The sequence below is a fragment of the Macaca thibetana genome, chromosome 12 (assembly GCF_024542745.1).
Source record: "Macaca thibetana thibetana isolate TM-01 chromosome 12, ASM2454274v1, whole genome shotgun sequence".
NCBI classification, from domain to species: Eukaryota; Metazoa; Chordata; class Mammalia; order Primates; family Cercopithecidae; genus Macaca; species Macaca thibetana.
This window is the reverse complement of record NC_065589.1, coordinates 43,479,806-43,499,020: the sequence shown is the minus strand read 5'-3', so window position 1 is coordinate 43,499,020 and position 19,215 is coordinate 43,479,806. Positions and strand designations below refer to the sequence as shown.

The window sequence follows — 19,215 nt, the reverse complement described above, 5'->3', positions numbered from 1 at the left end:
TCAACCTGAAGTCAGGTCCGAAAGCTGAAGGAGAAACTCCAGGTCTCTAAACATCCTTCTGTATAGAAATTAAGTGGCAAGATCAAACTGGCCAGGCAGTTTGCAAAACAGTATTTCACAGGCACATAGGAGGCAATTTGTGGAAGCTTATCTAAACAAAAGAAGCCTGAGCCACACCTGGGAACTCTGCCACAGCAAGCCTGACCCACAGAACTAAATTCTCCGATGTCAGGAATGCCGAGGCTCTAGTGGGTGTAGAGGAGAGGCCCACCATTTTCCTCCTCAAACATGGACCGGACTTAGCTCCCTCAAGCCCCTCCCACCCGAGCCTGACCTATATAGTGAGCCCAAAATAAATGTTGGTTTAGTTTAACAAAATGGCAATTCCACTTAGATATTAATCACCACCATTAATAGGCAGTGTCTGCCTAGCTGTCAAACTTGTCCATATCACTGTGGCCCCATTGCACTGCACTCAGCATCAGCAGACAAGGAAAGCTTTCTAGGAAATGATTCACACAAGTGGATTCAGGAGCTTGCTCCATGTTGTCCAGGGGAAGTTGGCCAGATCACAGCACTGTGCATGACCACTATTGACAGAACTTGTCAGTGTATCACCACAGGCATCGCATGGATGGGTGTGCAATAAAGTAGTGTGCTGCACCGTGCTCTGTACACACCCTAGAGCCACGGGGGTCTTGTTGGCAGTCCTACCAATGTCCTGCACTGAAGGACTACAGTATCTTTTCTAAATTTAGTAACTACAGAAAGACAAAATGTTTAATAATCCTAGAATTAAAAAAAAAAAAAAAATTTAAGGACAAAAGAGCCGGGCACGGTGGCCGGAGCCTGTTAATCCCAGCTACTTGGAAGGCTGAAGTGGGAGGATCACTTGAGCTTAGGAGTTTGAGGCTACAGTGAGCAATGATCTCACCACTGCACTCCAGCTGGAGTTACAGAGCCAGACCCATCTCTAAAATAAATAATTAAATAATTTTAAAAAAATAGAAAGGAAAAAAGTAGGATATACAAGTTTGAATATAACAGAAAAGTTCAAGTGTATGGCATATTGTTGAAGTATCCTTAGTTCAAGCCTAAATTCTTCAGGTTCTTTTCACAATAGGTGAAAAATACATATATGCATAAGTCCTGAAACTCAACCACATGTTAAAAACGACTACCATAATTTATGAATGCCAGGGTTTCTGTCCTTCGTTAAGTAAAATTTCATTCTGGAGGTTTCTGAGTTTTTTTTTTTTTTTTTTTTTTTTTTGAGACAGAGTCTCACTCTGTTGAAAATAGTATTTAAGTGGAGATCGATTCACCTCCCCACCTTATTCTCATCATCCTCTCTGGAAAAGCTATTTGCAACTCAGAGTCCCATGCGTCAAAAAAGGAGTCAATGAAAATTGTCTTTATACTAACATTTACTTCAGGTTTTGAGCTCTGCCTAAATGTTATTTTATCTAATTCAAACAATAAAAAAAAAAAAAAAAAAAAAGCTTGATTAATTTCTCCAGTGTAGTGTTAAGGAAAGGTTAACTGTACTGAGGTCCTCTTGAAAGGAATTAATAAAGGAATCAAGTGTTCAGCTCTCAATAAGACAAGACTACCCGGATTTCTAGTGGGAATATTTCATAGCACAAGCATGTTTTCTTTGGGGAGTTTAACTCACAAAAATTATTAAAAATTGAGATCAAACACTGGTGCAGAGCCTCAAAGGAAATCATACTAGAATGGAGAGATTTTTATCAAATAAAAAACTGAAAAGTAAAGTTTTTATAGCAAAAAAAATAAAAGGCTTTCTCCCTCACAAAAAGAAAATCCTACTGTCTATGTTTAGAGTTCAAACAGCAAAACATTTATGGATATTTAATAGATGTGTAGAAAGTAACACTGTGCAATGAATGCAGATTTCACAAAGCCGAGCTTAAGCAGACAGGCAACTACCACCTTCGTTTCCCAGCCATTAAAAGCCACTCTCATTCTTATATTCAACAAATGCATCCATCAAGACGCAATAACAACCAAACTGGTGAAAGGGCTAACACTGAAAGGAGAAAGAGAAAAAAACAGGAGGGAGAAAGAGCAAGAAAGTCAAAATCATAGTGTGTATTCTCCAGTCCCCTTAGGGGATATGACTGAGACCTCTGGTTTGCAATACATAGGATATTATTATTGTGACTCAGATCAAGTTAATAAAACCCAGCCTACAGACCAGGGAAACCAGGGTCTGATGGAATACTTCCCAGACAAAATATTTTAAGTATATATGTAGTGCTTGTGTAATTTATAGAAATTAATCAGAAGAACAGAACAGAGAAAACTAGTATTTTTTTTTCACTTTATGGTTCTAATACATCCTCTTTATAATTTATATAATTTCCAAAATAAAATATTAAAATTAATATTTTAAAAATGAAAGAGACTATTTAAGTCTCTGCATACAAATCTCTTGGAAACCTTAGGTTCATCCTGAATATGTTTATCCAAAGGCTATCACCCAGCCAAAGAAAGAGTTATTCCACTTTTTACCGCCTTTGAGAAGTGTTATCAAAGCCTAAAGTGATTTGTCTCCTGGACAAAAAAGTGAGAAATATTTACCCTAAATAAAATGTAAGATTCTACTTTCCTCAAAGAAAAACCGTGGTATACTACTGCAGCATTTTAAATGGGGAGTAATTCCAGGTATGAACACCTTAATCTCAAAAAGATTTCATTTTCCCTAGAGTCCTTGGTTCATAAATTATTTAAGCATAAAATATAATTTTCTGAGCCCTGAAATAAAGGTATTGGTGGTGTCCCCCTTCCCCTAGAAGGCCAGTTTCAAAACAGTTCTATTCCGACAAGCCCAATACAAAATAACAGAAACACAAGTCAAACATTATTTCAAACTCCATATTGAAGGAGAAAAGAATTTCATCTGGGGTTAACTTAATAGTATACGTTTAAGTTTGTGGGTGAACTTCAGTATCGCCCAAGAGGTAAGAGCTGTTATTTTATCTTGGCACCATCACTGCTAGATCTAGATGGAGATGATAGAAGAAACTATACATGACAGTTTCTATGAATATAAGTTCATTTATTTTGTTAACACAAATAGGATCGACAAACAGCTATGTTTTCAAAGAGCAAGCCTGTGTTTATTCTATATATGAGAGGCTGGCGGCGAGAGATGGCTTTACTGTGTCATTCTAGCAAAGGAAGAAGAGAGCTGCATCTGAGAAGCCTGCCTTGGTTAAAAAGAACTGTCTCCCTCAAACTCACTTTCAAGCTATACATCAATCTTCAATATAATTATGTTTGACAGAATATAAGCTCTTGGCAGTTAACTTGTTTACAATAAATGCTTAGTTTGGGTACATGGACTGTATTTCAGTCCTACAAATATCAAACACAAACCTACAACAGTCCCATTATGGAGCTGAGAATTATTTTGCCATAAATCTTTTTATTGGGGGGCCAAGGGAATTACTTTGCAGCTTGTTTCCCACTAACCACTTGGAACAGTGTGAAAAAAGAGGTACATTTATGCTCTGACCCTGCACTAATTGGAATCCTATACATTTCCATAGGAGAATGTTCAGTATCAACCCTGAACATGCAGGTCAGCCCCCAGTTCTGCCATGGTGGCAAAAAATACACATGAAACAAAACGGTTCTTACTAAAGCCATGGCATTTTCCTACAGTTCTTTTTCTTCTCAAAGTTTCTTGGGAACTAATGACCATTTGTAACAGTGTTGGCCGACTTTCAACGGCAAGCCCCAGTTTTGCGGGAGTTTATAAGTTAGCTGTAAAAACGTGCTTAAGGCTCAAACTTGCCATATGAATGAGGCTGTAAATAGAGGTAGTTTTGCTGAATATTACCTAGAGATTCATTTGAGAAGGAAAAAAGTCAGGATCACCTTATTTACCCTTGTAAAGTGGCTTTACCTGGGTATTAAAAGTGTAATAACTTCCTATTCAGAGAATAATTTGCTCGTCTTATACTCCCTCGATACTAAAGGGTGTGGGGTGTTCTAATACCACATTTCCCAAATCTAAAGGACAACATCTTGTCCGAATGGAGCCTCTAGGAATGCTTCTCTCCTGACAGGCACCTTCACTCACATTCTGAATACCTTCTGGTTTTCAGATGAAGACAATTTATCATTCAAGGTTTCTTTAGTGCTTTCTAATTTCCCACTTAACATGTAATTAGATTACTACAATAACTCAACTTTAACATAGTATTAATACATCAAAAAGATCATATTAAGGATCACAGTTTATTTTCCAAAATAATACTGAAAAATTCAGTCACGTAATGACTTAAGATTCCAATTTCTTTCTTTCTAGTCAATGTTACAATTACAGGTGACAAAAAATTTAAAACGTGTTTGTCTCTCAGCTTCTAATGAAGAATAGCAGCAACTGATTTATAAGTTTCAACTGTCATGCAAAATGGTTTTATTAAAAAACTTTACCACAGGGCTTTCTTGTATACAGGGTAGAGAGACAGAAAAGAAAAATATTTCCACTGCATTATCAGCCTCACAGAACTTCCTTGTTAATACCAAAGCACTAGTTTGCAATGTGAACTAATGGAAAATTGTTAAATTCACCTAAAATAACCACTCCTTTTTTTAAACTAAAGAAGCCCTTTTAAAACCTTGACTATTTAATTGCTGTTTACTTGCGGAAGAGGGACATGGAGAAGGTGATCGTATGAAAAAAAAAAAAAAAAAAAACCAAAACACTTTTTTTTAATTGTACAACAAAAATTCCCTCCAAGGCAAAAAGACATTATGCCAAGTTCCACCCAGAATTAATGTTTAGGTTTAAATTATAAAGTCCAGAAGAAACGGAACCACTAATAGACCCTTAAAGCTCATGGTCTTCATCAACACTGTTAGGTTATGTAAATGTTAAAACTGAAAACCCTTTGCTGACAAAAGCATTTTAATGAAGGCGCTATTAACTAGACTCTATGGATTAAAAAACTTCTTTAAAAAAGCTTTTTTGGGGCTGTTTGATATACATCCCACTCTAAAAGGGATGATAAATGCTCGGGAGAGTTCTGAAATTATGAGACCTCCATCAGGAGGATGTACTGCTTATCTTGTTTCTTTCATTTTGTCACCTCAGGAAGGTTTTTAAATATTAAACCCAAGAAACTCAGCGACAGATGAAAGAAATATTCCCCTCTAAGTCTGTCAACTGAGTAAAACCTGGAGCTCTGACTACTCTGATGGCCAACATTATTTGCAGTTTTAGTATCCCCACCACACACGGGGGGTAACCCGAGTTATCCCCACCTCAGGTATCCCCACCCTGAGCCAGGGTTCCAGGGTGAACTCCACCATCACCACCTAGGTTTCTACAGGAGCTCACAGTTTCTATGAATAGAGTAACAAACACAGCCCAGAATGAGGGGAAATGAGCCTGATTCTTGGCTGCTGCCTGGCAGTTCATTCGGAGTTGCTGAAAGCGTAGCTCTGTGGAATGAGAGCTGGAGTCTCAGCAACGTTAAGGACATCGATTTCGTGATTCAGAGGACTGCAGGTTGAAGCAAAAGCCTCTGCAATTCGGTGACAGTCAAGTGAGTACACCTCAGGTGATGTGACCACAGAGCAACTCAGGTTACTCCCATGTGTGCTGAGAAGAAATGAGGGTGCTCACTATTCGGCCTCCACTCTCTCTCTCCCCTTCAGCCTGGTTTGGACTTTGGGAAGAGGAAGAACAGCAGGCCTAGGAACCACACCTAACCCTTACTTGGCTGGGCTTTGTAACAAGAGGAACATTCATTACTTCTGATTTCCATTTACAGAGACAAAAAAAAAGGAGGGGGAGAGTAGTTCTGCCTCAGGTAGAATTTAAGAAAATGGGATTTTCCTGGTCAAACTGTGTATGAAGACAAAGTCAATGGTCATTTGTAATGTCTCCTGGGCAACCACTTCCCATAGGCTCCTCTCTGAACTTCTCAGGGAAGAATGAGAGCCAAATGGTCTCTCTCGAAAACAGATTTTAGCTAATAAACACAACAAAGTAAGCGAAAAGCACTTCAGTTTTTCTGCATCTTCTCCAAGACTAAAAATTTGTACATTGTGTGACAGGTCCACCTCATTTTTCTTAATGATGTTTTTATTATTCTTTCACTCAATTAAAGCAGAAATGGATATTGCATCTTCTGACTGTATAATTGTTATTGTAATCTGTTTTCGATCACTGCTTGGGAAATGGGTCCAAAACAACATAAACTCTCCACTGCCTCGGAAGACAAGTCATTTTCTTTTACTACGACACTTAAAGAGACGTTTATCATGCTGCTCTGTTAGCATCTTTGGATTATGACAAAAGAAAGTTCTTGTTCTGTTAACCCTCAAAAAATAGTATTTCAAAAATGCTATTGCTATTTCAAGTGTTTTGATATGAATGCATCTTCTCAGTAAGCTATTAAATATATCAATGTTGCCTTTCCTTATATGTAATAATAATTGAAACAAATGCAATAAAAGTACTCAATTTTAATATAGGACATAATTGGGAAACCTAAAAATACAGTTATTTTTACTTTATGTCTTTGGTCCTTTAGTCCTTTGGTCCTTTCCCAGGAGGCTTGGGCATTGTATTCCATCAAATTTGCTCTCTTTGCAAAGAAAATATTTTCTTGTGTTTAAAAAAAAAAAAAATCAGTCACAATCAGTTATGAAGGAACTGATACACTTGCTTTCCAGCCAAATGCAAAAACAAGTAAAAGGTACTTTTTAAAGAAAGAAAAAGATATATGTGGTTAACATGGTGAAATTCAAGCTGTTTCTACAACAAATGCCTGCAAATCACCTCTGTCAGATCTTAGTACTTTGAAAAGCATTTGCTCTAACTAGAGTCTCTTATTTTATATATTATATACATAAATATCTGTGTAAGTCTTCAGTCAAATAAACAAAAGAAAGACACTGAGCTGCTGTGCACATTTCAGTAACTGTGCAACCATCAGTGGGCACCAGTTACCCTGGTTTGAAATGGATCCCTTTTGATAAATAGTAGCTTGCAGTGCTTCCCCTTTTTTTATCTTTGTTGTTATTTTACAGTTTAATAACCAACTGTGCTACGATAGAACTCCATTCCAATGATAAGGCTACTAGATAAGAGCAGAACTGAATTTGCCCACACACTATTAATGAGTAATAGTACCAGAAGCAACTAAAATTGAAATACATTTCCCCAGAAGGTTTTCCTGTCCTACATGTCATAACCATTAATAAAGAATATGCTTACTATAAGACTGACATAGTTTGCTGATAACTTTATTGCAAGTTTCAAATACTCAAAATTTCTATTAATGCTTTGATCTGCATTTTAGGCATGTGTCAAACTAATAACCATAACATCCACTTGTTTAAGTTAAAGGACATCAATTAAAAGGGGGGAAAAATGCATGCCATAAATTCTGTTGTCATAATTATATATCTAAAGCACACTTGTTCCATATTATGTCTTTTTATCTAGTTTTTTAAAAATCTGAAATAAGGAAAACTTTTAATTGAGCAGCAAAAGATATGCAAGTTGTAGAATGCAATTTCTGATGTAGCCTTTCATAATTATACTGATTTTACCACAATTCTTAAATCACTTGCTACTAAGAAGCAAAATAATTCTGTTAATTGAAACAAATACATATAGCTAGAGTTCCATAATTTTGAAAACTCCACCATGGAACATTTTTACAAAAATACTATAGCATGTTATGCTTACGGGGCTTGTTTCTACGTAAAAGAAGAAAAATAATGTTTGGTTGATTGCTAACAATAAAGAGGAACGGAAAATAGCACACTATAGTGGCTACAACTGTGCATTTTTCCAACTCTGTAAGTCCTCAACTGGTTTTTGTTTTAGTCATACCTCAGTTCCATTCGGGGCATCTACTTTGACTTCGAAATATTTATCACATTACATTTAAGTAGCAGGATGATGAATCTTTTGTATATAAAAATCCATTTTTACCACAGACATTTTCAAAACCTCTATTGCATTTTAAAATAACAGGAATTCACAGCTCTCCTTACTGGCACCCTAAGTTAATGATGGAGAGCAGTGTTGATTGGAAGTGAAAAAAGACCCATACAATCAAAGTCAGTAGAGGCAAATCATTCATTTAAAAATTGCCACAAAGAAAAGAATAGAAACTAAAAGGCAAACTCTTTTTTTCATTTTTTTGAGCTAAGCATAAAGGTCTCCTACTTGAAACCATTTTAGGTTATTTCTCTTTTTTTTTTTCCAAAAAATAATGAGTTAAAATGTATGGGTTAGATCCAACATTTCACTGCTGTTCTTATTCTTGGGGAGTGGGGGAGACGGGGAACTTGCTGCCAAAGCTTCTGAAAAGAGAGTTTGGGCTGCTAATTTTTCGTTCACAAAATCTAAATTCCCCTTATGCATTCTCACACAACTCATGAAATAATATGAAACAGTATTATATCACTGCAAATTGAGACATTTTTATCAAAATAAAGAGCGATGATGCCAACATTTCATTTGTCATTTCCCACTTGTCACTTTTCACTGACAAACTGTTACACATACAACTTTTGTCAAATGCTCCATCTTTAAATATGTTCCAAAATGCCATTGTATCTAAGTATTCATGTAAGGAAGATAGTAAAAATTACTATGTTACCATATATTAGTTATATAGGTTTTTTAAAAGCCTACCGATAAAACAATATAAAGAATTCTTTATTAATTTACATGCTATGTAGGATAAAGTCTGGCTTTCTGAAATGAAACAAACTATGTACATATTTTACACACTTAATGTGGGATTCTTAGTCATAAGAAACATTTTAATGGTGAGAAATTTTATTCCAACAGAAACCTAAAAAGCTTTAAAAGATAAGTATAACCCAAGAAAATAATACTATTTGTAATTCATCTAGCCCTGTAAATTTAACATGTCTTTTTAAATATATACATATATGCTAATTCTATAATAAATACTTTTTAAAAAGAAAGAAAAATAAGAGTTTTAAATTATAATTACCAAACTTCACTGCTTACTACTTTGCCAGATATACCAAATAATTATTGTAGTATTGCCTAGAATAAAACAGATTTCCCTATACTTAAAATGACTCAAATTCATATTCTTAGCTATCTAATAAATGATGATTAGTCTGTTTTCCCCTCTCTACAGAGACAGATTGCTTAAAACAAAATTCAAGAAAGAAAAGAAGAATTCAAACAGGATATCTCATATGTACAGACTTTGCTGGTTACAACCCTCTGGGAAAGGGTGATATTGCTTATTTTCTGCAGGGGTTAAAAAACAGATGCCTTAAGGGACATCTGTGTAGTTCACACACACACACACACACACACACACACACACACTACACTACAGATGATCTTGAGTATACAATGGTCAGTGGGTTTCTGCTGATGGAACATAAGGCTTCCAAACTTACTTGAAACATCAAATTATGCTCAGGACTTTGAGGGGCGGATACCCTATGTTGTGTTTAATGTGTATGTTCCATTGCATATATTTTTTTAACCAAGTATATCTTTATTTTAATAACAGGCCAAGAACTAAAATCACTTTAGAGAAGAGTTATTTTTCTACCTCAGCAAAACTACAGAGGACATGCTAGATTGTTGGATGACCCCAAAGCTTAAGTTCATTCTATTTAAAAGATCTTAAAACCTTAAAAAAAAAAAAAAAAAAAAAAAGTGAGTGGGAGGGGAAAATACAATCTTTTCTCTTTTTGAAGTAATGAGTACTTCCTACAAGTATTATGATATTCATCCTTGGAAATGGAGTTTTCTCCATTTTGCCCATGTTAACAATATATTTCTAAATTTTTAAGTATTATATAATCTCTACATACACCTATCTATACTTTCATATCTGAACTTTCAAAAAGTTAAATGTCTCTCTACTGTCGCTGATATGGTGACTACACCTGACCCGAACTGCATTTCTTTTCATCTAAAAGGAAGTGTTCCACATGTAGACAATTAAACTAACTGTTGTAGACAATGTTCAGTTTTAAATGAGGCCCTGACTAACAATCTTGATCACATTTGCTTCCCTATTTGAATACATCAGTGTGTACTGCATAATGATTTTTTTCCCCTTGCAACAAGACAGTTAAGTTCTTGAAAGGGCTGCCTGGTAGCACAAATAGGTCTACTTCGGGTAGACTAGTTATAAGATAACTTCCACAGACAGTATGCCAACAAAATTAAATTGTTATTTATAAAACATAAATTATTTTTCAGAAATAAGCAAGTTTTTTTCAAAAAAAAAAAAAGCAAATCTCTCTAAAAGATATTTTCAATGTTTAAATATTTTTCCCTAAAATCTAGAACATTTAACACCAAAAAAATCATAAAAATTCATGGGAAAATGAAAAGTATCAAAAAGATTTCTGATGTTTAATGCCTCCTATCAGCAAATACACCATCTGGTATATTCAAGCGCTGTTCATTCAGTTTAAATAAAGCTGTCTGAAAGTTCTTCTTTAAGCCAAACATTAAAAAACGAAAATGCTTGTGTTAACAATGAATGAAACACAACAATTTATTGCTATTAAAGCACAACTGGCCAGCACCTTTCAGCAGTCCAGGAGAAAAGCAGAATGCCTTGCTTCCTCTGGAAACTTGATTGGCATCACTTTCATTTTATGCTGTAAGTTGCATGGCTGAAGCAAGCATTCCATATAACAGAACATTTTAGGTACTTATGCTAATAGTGGTAAAAAGGATCATCTGATTCTTATTTTCATCATCCTTAATAATCTCTTCTTTTCCTAATCTTCAAATAGATCTGTAAGTTTTAATCAACAATTTCACAAATATAAATTTCCTCACCATTAATCATCCTTTTTCAAAATCCTTATGGAGTGAATTACTAGCTGAGAGGGGACGCCAATTCTAGTAAGTGAATGTTACCCAGCAGGGATATAAAGCTGTCAACACCATCGTGCTCTTGCTAGCTCTAAACTCTCTCCTAGCCTTCATATGTTTTTTAAAGAGATATTAGCCTTTTTTTTTTCCTAAGGACCTTCTATAAAAGCTGACTGACATACACATCTGAGCACTTACATTTTATTACATACATGCTTTAAAACACACTGCTCAGATAAGAGCAAAAACATCCTAGAAAGTGTTGGAAAGACAAAGCAAAACTGATCTAGTTTTTAATAGAGTCTTCTAAAGTTAACCACATAGTAAACAACACACTTTTAAGTCCCCTGTTAAAACACAACCTTAAAGACTGGTGACAGTGTATCTACCCTCTCTACTATTTAAATTCAGACACTAAAATAATGCCCCCTTTTTTATGAATACTTAGTTCTCATCGAAAAACACAGTAAATTCCCTCTACCTAAATAAGTGCAGTAATAGCAGAATTTACTACCGCAATCAATGCATTCAGAAATATATTTAAAATATATTTACCTCACTGCTTATCAAAAACAGTAAGATAAATTGCTATTTGATTAGACAACCAATTAACTTGATCTCCCTTATTTTTAAAAGAGCAGCTTTTAAGAAAGAGGAACACTAAAGATTAACAAATATGTACTCCCAAATTTTTGGCTCCACTTTTAAGGCAAATTTTATTGTATCCATCTTTACACCATTGACAAGACTGCAATATATCTGAAAATGCTAATAAATGATAAAGAGCTATAAATACTTGCATAGTTACCTATGCTTATTATATTGCTTTATAAAGAAAATTTAAACAAAAGAACATAGAATGGTAGAAATATAATCTATATTTACTCTATGTTCAAAAAATCCTTTAATTATAAAAAAACTAACTAAAAATTTATTTTAAACATTTTTAAAAATTTAGAATGTGCATTTCTCAAAAGGCTTGGCTTTGCTCCAAACTATATATATACATGGTTAAAAGTTGCAAATAAATTATTAACATCTTTAACATACATTTGGGAATTATATAAACTTAAACTCATAAAATAATTTTGTTAACATTCAATTAGAAACCATTGTACTATGAAAATCTTATCTTCTAAGTTGTTATATTCTAAAGTTGTCTAAATTAATCTCTTTATAATTATGCTATATAGAGTAAAATCTTTCTTTTTTAAAAAATTTAAATTCCACTAAACAACTTTAACCACTTTACTATCAGGTATTATAAACGATATGTATTGAGACAAAATAATGTCATCTTTATTTTCAACTTGGGAAGCAGCTAATAAGACCTCTGCTATTACTAAATTAAGTTAATTAAGAGAAAGTGTCTAAGGCAGCTGGTTGAAACAAATCTATTATTCTTCACCAAGATAATTTTAGTTTATATTAAACATGTAAGGGCTCAAATGTGAACTATATTCTCAACAAATTTGAAAAGCAATCACTATTTAACACTAAACATATCCCTGGTCAACAGAGCAAGGCACTTTCTTTCATAGTTCAACATGATACAGAAGGAGGGGGAAAAAAACTTGTTTTAGGGAAGCACAATTATTAACAATTACATTCTAAAATGTTTACAGATTCCTTTCAATTTAGTGAATTGTATTAGATCTTCAGAAAGATACCAAAATTTTAAGTCCACGCCTTTTCTGTCCACAAAGGCCACTTTGGAACACACTGTCTCCAAGGATTTCCAGAACTTTTTCAAATATTTTGAGCACTTAGCATACCTCATAATTGGTACCATCATACTCTCTATGAATTTTTATTTCTTATATGCATATACTAAATGATTATGCCAAAAGCCTGACATTATTTGCTCCAGTATCAGGACAAATTAATAAACCTCCCTTTTTAAAGTGGGTCACAGAACTGTTAAGTTTTCTTTTGCCTCAATAAAGTATATTTTCAAGTCCCAAAAAGGGGAGATAAGGCAGAAGCCATCACCAAATTTTTTAACTTACAACATTGAAAGGATGAATGCATCTCAAGTGAGATGATTAATGTGAAAAACTGAGACAAACCATCCTGAGTATTTACCATGAAGAAACAGAAATAGCAAATAAGTAAAAGAAAAAACTATGATTTTATAAAACATATGTGTTTAACTCTTTAAAGGGAAATGAACATTTTTAGAGGTAAGTAACTATTTTGAAATACATACAAAACAGACTCTTATAACAAGGAGGTGGTAGCTTATCATTAAGGTTTGCCAAGGTTTTATATCATTTAAGGCAAGTTAATATAATTATATTAAATGGGCTATTGTTGAAATTATTAGAGAAAAAACGTTAGAAGCAAAAAAAAAAAAAAAAAAAAATTAAACTAGTGATTGATCCCAAACACACAGAAAACCTGCATGCCATGTAGAATTGTGGATTTTACATGTAAAAGACCACTAAGCAAATGGCATACAAACTCCAAAATATTTCAATGTTTAAATTTCTCCCATATCTTTATTTTGTATGATTGCTTTTCCTGACCACTTTAAAAGAAAGTAGTTGCTTAAGTAGTAAAAACTACAAAAGATTTTCTTTAAATAAAATTATTAATAAATTCTTGGGAGGGGAAACTGCATGTAGTTGATAAGGCTACTTTCCTATTTTTATCTGTTGTCCTATAACAAAGTTACAAATGCATATGACTAAACTATAGACAACTGCAGCATTTAAGCTTCTAAGGGCCTGATGGATTCATGGTGATTCTTTATTTCCCACATTTCACGTGGCAGGAAATATTCCCAGTTGTTACTCATCTGTCTTGAAGCACTGTCCTCACTACAAAGTAACATCAACTCTCCTTGTCCCTGTACTCGCCTGAGCATTAACAACTATTTTATTCCCTAAAAGCGAACGCACGTGAACTTCATCCCTACAACAGACACTCTGAGGCAAGGCAAAAGAGTTAAATCACTAAAAAGCTCTCTAGGAAAATCTAGAAACAGTTAGCTGGCTGTGACATAAACCTGCCAACACCTCAGCACACAGTGGCAAAATGCCCAAAAAATGCCACCCTCTGGGTAAAAAACCACTTTCTTGTTTTAACTCGAGATGAAGCTACCAGTTGCAGATGAGAGGCGACGGGGGCATTATTTGGCAACCTGGAATTCACTTCCTGTAATCCTACACCGCGACAGCGCCTAATCAACCTGAACCCTGACACCCAGGCCATTATCACTGGGCCGCGGGCTGCGCGCCTCCCTGCTTCGGGCTGTTACCTCCCACGGCCTTGGCCACGGCGCCGTTGGGCCTCCCGCGGGCTCCCATGGGGCTGCCGTTCTGCTCCAGCCGGGCCACCTTCACCGGGGGAGGCCCCTTGACGTCCGGGCTGCCGCTCCGCCGGTCGGGGCTGTCCCGCAGACACGGGCTCTCGCTCCGCCGCTCCATGCTGCTCCGACTCGGAGACAAAGTTCCCACCGGCAGGTCGCAATAAAACGCACAGGGACCTAGGGAGGGGGTGGGGGGAGGAAAGGGGGAGGGAGAAAAAAGAGGGAAAACCGCTCACACACGTGATAGACGTTCAGGCCAGTGGCAGAGCGCTGCACCACAGCCACACAAACTTCCTCCCACGCTGCCCGAGGGGCCCGAGCCGGGAAGCCGGTCCCAACCTCACACTGGGAGGCCCCCGGGAAGCCCAGCGCCTCGGTTCGGCGCCTCTGCCCAGTCGCAGCTCCCCAGAAGTCAGCCCTCGGGGTTGCGGCCGGGGTTGGCACCCAGGGGAGCCTAGAAGTGGTCCATTCATTGGGACGGGGTTGGCATAAACCGTTCCTGGGTGCGACAGCCTAGCCCGTCCCGGGGTCAGGATTGTGGAATAAGTGAACTTCATAAAAAAGACGTTCCACCCACATGGGAAGGGAGTGGGGGCTGTGCGCAAGTCCATAACCGAATTAACCACCCGGTAAATGCGCTGTGAATAGCCAGGCAGGAGCCAAAGGCCGGGCGAAAGAACCCCTTGAATACCCGCTTTTTACCTATACAGAGCAAGTCCTGAGATAAGCACACACCTGCATAAAATCAACCCTAATTCCACATTAATAAGCATCCGAAAACACTTGGAGGTATTTATCAGAATAACCTCCATCACAAAGGCGGGCGCTACAATCGTTATTATTTTGGAGCGTTCTTATCTTCATCTGATCCCGAGTGCTTTTTTAAAGCTCTTCAGTATAAAACACAAAAGCAAAAAGCATTTGAATTCTTAGTGCAAGAGCAGCCTTCATCCGCCCCAATTTTAACATCGCTCCAGAAAGTTTTCCTCTGGGTCACTAGGTTGGCAGTGCGCTCCCCACGGAAGCCGCAGGTCTCGACACCCCTGGATTGGGGGTGGGGGGGCAGGGAAGGAGGGGAAACACCTGATGAAACGGCGCTCGCGTTGTCACTGACACCCGCAAGAAGCAGGACCCCGGCACCGTACTGCGTGCGCGCTGGGAATCCTGGTGGGCGCTCTCGCTGCGCGAGCAGCGTCGGCGCCACGGGTCAAGGAGACAAGGTGGAGGTGGCAGGGGGAGGTGAAAGGAAGGATGCGAGATGAAGACACAGAGCAGGAGGGCTGCGGACGAGGGTTCCGCCTGCATTCTCCGACTTCGCGGTCCGAGAGGCCGAGAGCGGCGGGGAGGGAACTTCGTTGGCCCTGGGCTTCCCCGAACTCCCGAGCGCAGCGCGGGAGCCCTCGCCCTGCGTACTTACTGCTCACGGTCTGTCTGAAACTTGGCTGGCTGGGGCTCTGTCCATGGAGCAAAAGTAGAGAATCCAGGGTGGAAAGTTTCTGGTGCTTGGCTTTGCGGTGTTCTCCTAGTCTTCTTCCTCTTTACTCCTTTCCCTTCCCTCTTCCCCAGGTCCTAACGTTTAAGGTCCTGGGTCAGGGTGTCTTCTTCTGGTGCGGAGATGGTTGTTATGATGATGATGGGGGGAGGGAGGAGGGGGAGGAGGAGGAGAGGGAAAGGACTCCTCCAAAGGGACACCCGAGCGAGCGGGGGAGGGGACGGCGGAGGAGGGGGGAAGAGAAGGAGGCTGAAAGAGCCTTTTCACACCTTCGGGAAGGAGACCGGTTCTGGAGAGAAAGGGCTGAGAACCCGGAGGCAGCGGCGCCGGGCCGCGGCTGCCCGTTCGCAGGGCAGCTAGCTCGCGAGGAGGCGCGGCCAGAGCGGTGGGACCGGTGACACCAAGAGCCTAGAAGACGCAGGGACCCGGGACCGCGCGCGGGAGGAAACGCGGCGGCCGCCCAAGCTGTCACCTCCAGCCTCTCCCCTCTCGGCCGCTTCTGCCAGCAGCCAGAGCCGGACTCACTGACAAGCCGCAGAGAGAGACACACTGAGAGGGAGATGATTATTAGTTGCGTTGAGTCATCAGGCAAAGTGAGTCCTTTTGGGTTGTCCTCGGTTTCCGATTTCTCCCCCTCCCCCTTTCGGTCCCCAGATCTAGCGCCTTCAAAATAATAATTTGGGGTGGGGGTAGGGGAAGTCTCTGGATTATTTCGGGATGGGGGTGGGGGGGATGAATCTAAACCCAAGCCAGACTGGTCCACCGCAAGAAAAGAGGGGAGTGGGGGGCGGGGAGGAGGGCTGGGGAGGTTGCGGGGGGAGGGGGGCCCCGCCTAGCAGGAAATTAAACATCAATCAATCAATCGCTGTGAGCACGGCGACCCAACGGCGGCGGGGCTGCGGAGGAGGCAGAGGGACAGGCGAGGGGCGGGTGGGAGGCAGGGAGGAGGGAGGAGGAGGAAGGGGAGAGTCGGCGGTCGGAGCGGGGTGACGAGGACCTCGTGCACGAGGCGGCGAAGGACCGATGGCAGAGGACCGAGTGCGGCGCGAGGTGGTGGCCGCGGCCAGCGGGTGGGTGCGTCTGGGCGCAGGCGGGCACCGGGGCCCAGGGTCTGGTCCTCCTCCTTGTGGCGGGTCCAGGGCGCGGTCGCCTCGCCCAGCCCCTAGGCGCACTCGTCCCGGCGCGGAGGCGGCGGCGACAAGGCAGTCGCTGGGTGCCGCGTCTGCCGGCGGAGACGCAGACCGACGCGCAAGAGGCGACCGCGGCTGCCTCGGCTCCCAGCTCTGTTAACTGCGCGGAGTACTTTCGACTTTGGAGATAGGAGGGCGATCGCCTCCCCCACCCACCGCCTCCGCCCACCACCCACCGCCTCCGCCCCTCCGAGCAACTTTTCCCGGTGCCTGCGAGCTCCCCCTCCGCGCCGAGCCGAACGTCCCGGCCCGCCGCGCTTCGTGCCGCCGCGCGCGCAGGGAAGGCCGCTTCTCCTTCAAAGCTGGCACGGCCGCGAGTCCGGAACAATAGCCCGGGTGTCCCGAATGGCAGGAGCACGGCCACTGCCCGCCGGGCTGTGGGTGGCACAGGAATGGGGGTTGCGTGGTGGGTGCAGAGCGGGGTGCATCCCTGGATGGCATCCCTGGAGCGCTCGCCGCTCCGGAGACATCGCGAGCGGCGCAAACCGGGCCGCCTGGAGCCCGTGACGCGGTGGCGGCGAGGGCGGTGGGGCTGCCTGTATTCGGGCTACAGGACTGGGGCTCCTGGGGACCCCAAGCTGCTCGAGCCCAGGGCTGCTGGCGCCTGCAGAGCTGTGCCGTGAGGACCCGGCCTCCCCGCCCTGGGGGAGGCCGCACAGGAGCGTCCCCAGCAGGTCCCGCGAAGGCGTAACAGAGCCACAAACTTTTGCCGACTCCCGCGGCCGCGGAGCCCGACTCCGGCCGCGGTGCTCATTTAAGGTGGCGCGGGCACTAGCCGAGCAGGCTGGCCTCTGGCCGCGCTTTTGTCCCTGCGATTCTGCTTAGGCGCAGTGCCTCCTTAAGGAAAAGCACGTGGGCAAGGGCCGCTGCCCCCGCGAGATGCCAGGGGCGTCGGCGGACATTAGCCGCTAGGACCTTAGGCGAGAAAATGTGGACGCATCCCCGCCGGCCCTGAGGCCAGAGAATCCCCCTCAACTGGTTGCGCCTCCTGTCCCTCCCGCACATGTTGACTCTCCCTCTTAATCCCCAAGACCCCGAGGGCTCTCCCACAGCTCCCGCAGCAAGAGCCACCGATCCCCCTTAAGAAGCGTTGACTGTACGGCGGCGCCAGAGGGCCAAACTAAGTTCTGTTTCGGGAAACGCTCTCGGGAGCAGTTCTGTAAATCCCGGCTGGGTGCACAGACTGCGGAAAGCTGAGTCCGCCGATTGTGCCCGGGACAAGACCGCCTTCCACTAGCCGCATCTCCCTGGTAGGCGGTATGCGCACGGGCTTAGAGGCTTGAGAGCCTCTGGAAGAGAAAGGGTCCCAGGAAGGAAACCTGCCCCCGGCCTAAGTGTCGGCGCCCAGATCACCACGAACCCGGCACCCAGACGCCGCCCACCAAGTTCCAAAGAAGTCCGAGGCGACCCGGGAGTCGGTCGGATCCCGGCCGAGAAAAGAAACAAGCAGGATAGCAAATCTTAGGGGAGCCACCCTGGGAGTTTTAGGCAGCGTTTGCCTTTCCCTGGTTTTCTTCACCAAGTCCCATCCTCCCCCTGCATCCCACCCCCAGTCAAACGGGTGGGAGAAAATGCACAGTTCGAAGTCGGTGAGAGCAAAGTGGGTCTAGTAAATCAACCCGTGGTGGTAGCTAAAAGGTTTGGGGCTGCAAAGAAACAAGCTGTAAGTTTGAGCAACAAACTTTTTCTTCAATCTGTTATATGTCGAAATGGGAAGGGGGTGTCGCAAAAGCCAACTACCACTGTCAAACTTAGCCCGTTTACAACATGGGGAAAGGCGTATTTCTTATTAATATCTCAACAACGGTAACAATGCTGTATCCTTCCTTACCTTGATGTTGAACTGCGAATCCTCCTCCGGATCAATGTCCAGGAACTTAGAAGAATTGGTGATATTAGGAGTTCAGTACTTCTGGAAAAAAATGCAAATGGTTTAGCCAGGATCTTTCCTGTCTGATTCGTCACTATTATTATATCTGATGATGCGAATGGTTGGAGCGATTCAATCCTAAGTCATTAATGAGCTATTTTATAAACACCACTGTCTGAAGATCTTCATTTACATTTTGCTAAGGATCACTTCGCTAACCTCACAGGCTTGTGTCAACAACATGATTTGCAGGACTTCAGTTACACTCTTATAAACAACACGGCTGTATTGTTAATCGGTTAATATTTTATAAAGTGTAAATATTTTATTATGTTTTGAAGGGAACTATTGATTCTAAATTATTAAACCCCTGAGAAGGACTATTTAAATGAAATATACATTTAAGTACAATTAAATGTACATTGTGGCTAGTTTGTTTTCAGATTCTGCACCCTTTTA

General features: G+C 41.3%; 2 protein-coding genes across 4 annotated transcripts in view; one reads left to right on the top strand and one right to left on the bottom strand.

The window, feature by feature from the left end:
* The window catches only part of SATB2 (SATB homeobox 2), a 189,017-nt gene extending 170,278 nt beyond the window's left edge, over window positions 1-18,739 (bottom strand). For 2 of the 3 annotated variants that reach the window (XM_050750696.1, XM_050750697.1), the window contains exons 1-2: window positions 15,622-15,704; window positions 14,154-14,381 (exon numbers count right to left, since the gene is read on the bottom strand). In XM_050750696.1, the coding sequence (XP_050606653.1) occupies window positions 14,154-14,322 (169 nt within the window). In that variant the 5' untranslated portion in view covers window positions 14,323-14,381; window positions 15,622-15,704. Of the gene's footprint in view, window positions 1-14,153; window positions 14,382-15,621; window positions 15,705-18,717 lie in introns of those variants that run through there. The other variant, XM_050750699.1, reaches the window with a different exon arrangement.
* SPATS2L (spermatogenesis associated serine rich 2 like) overlaps window positions 1-19,215 on the top strand; it is a 1,108,221-nt gene that overhangs the window by 66,511 nt on the left and 1,022,495 nt on the right. The window lies entirely within an intron of this gene.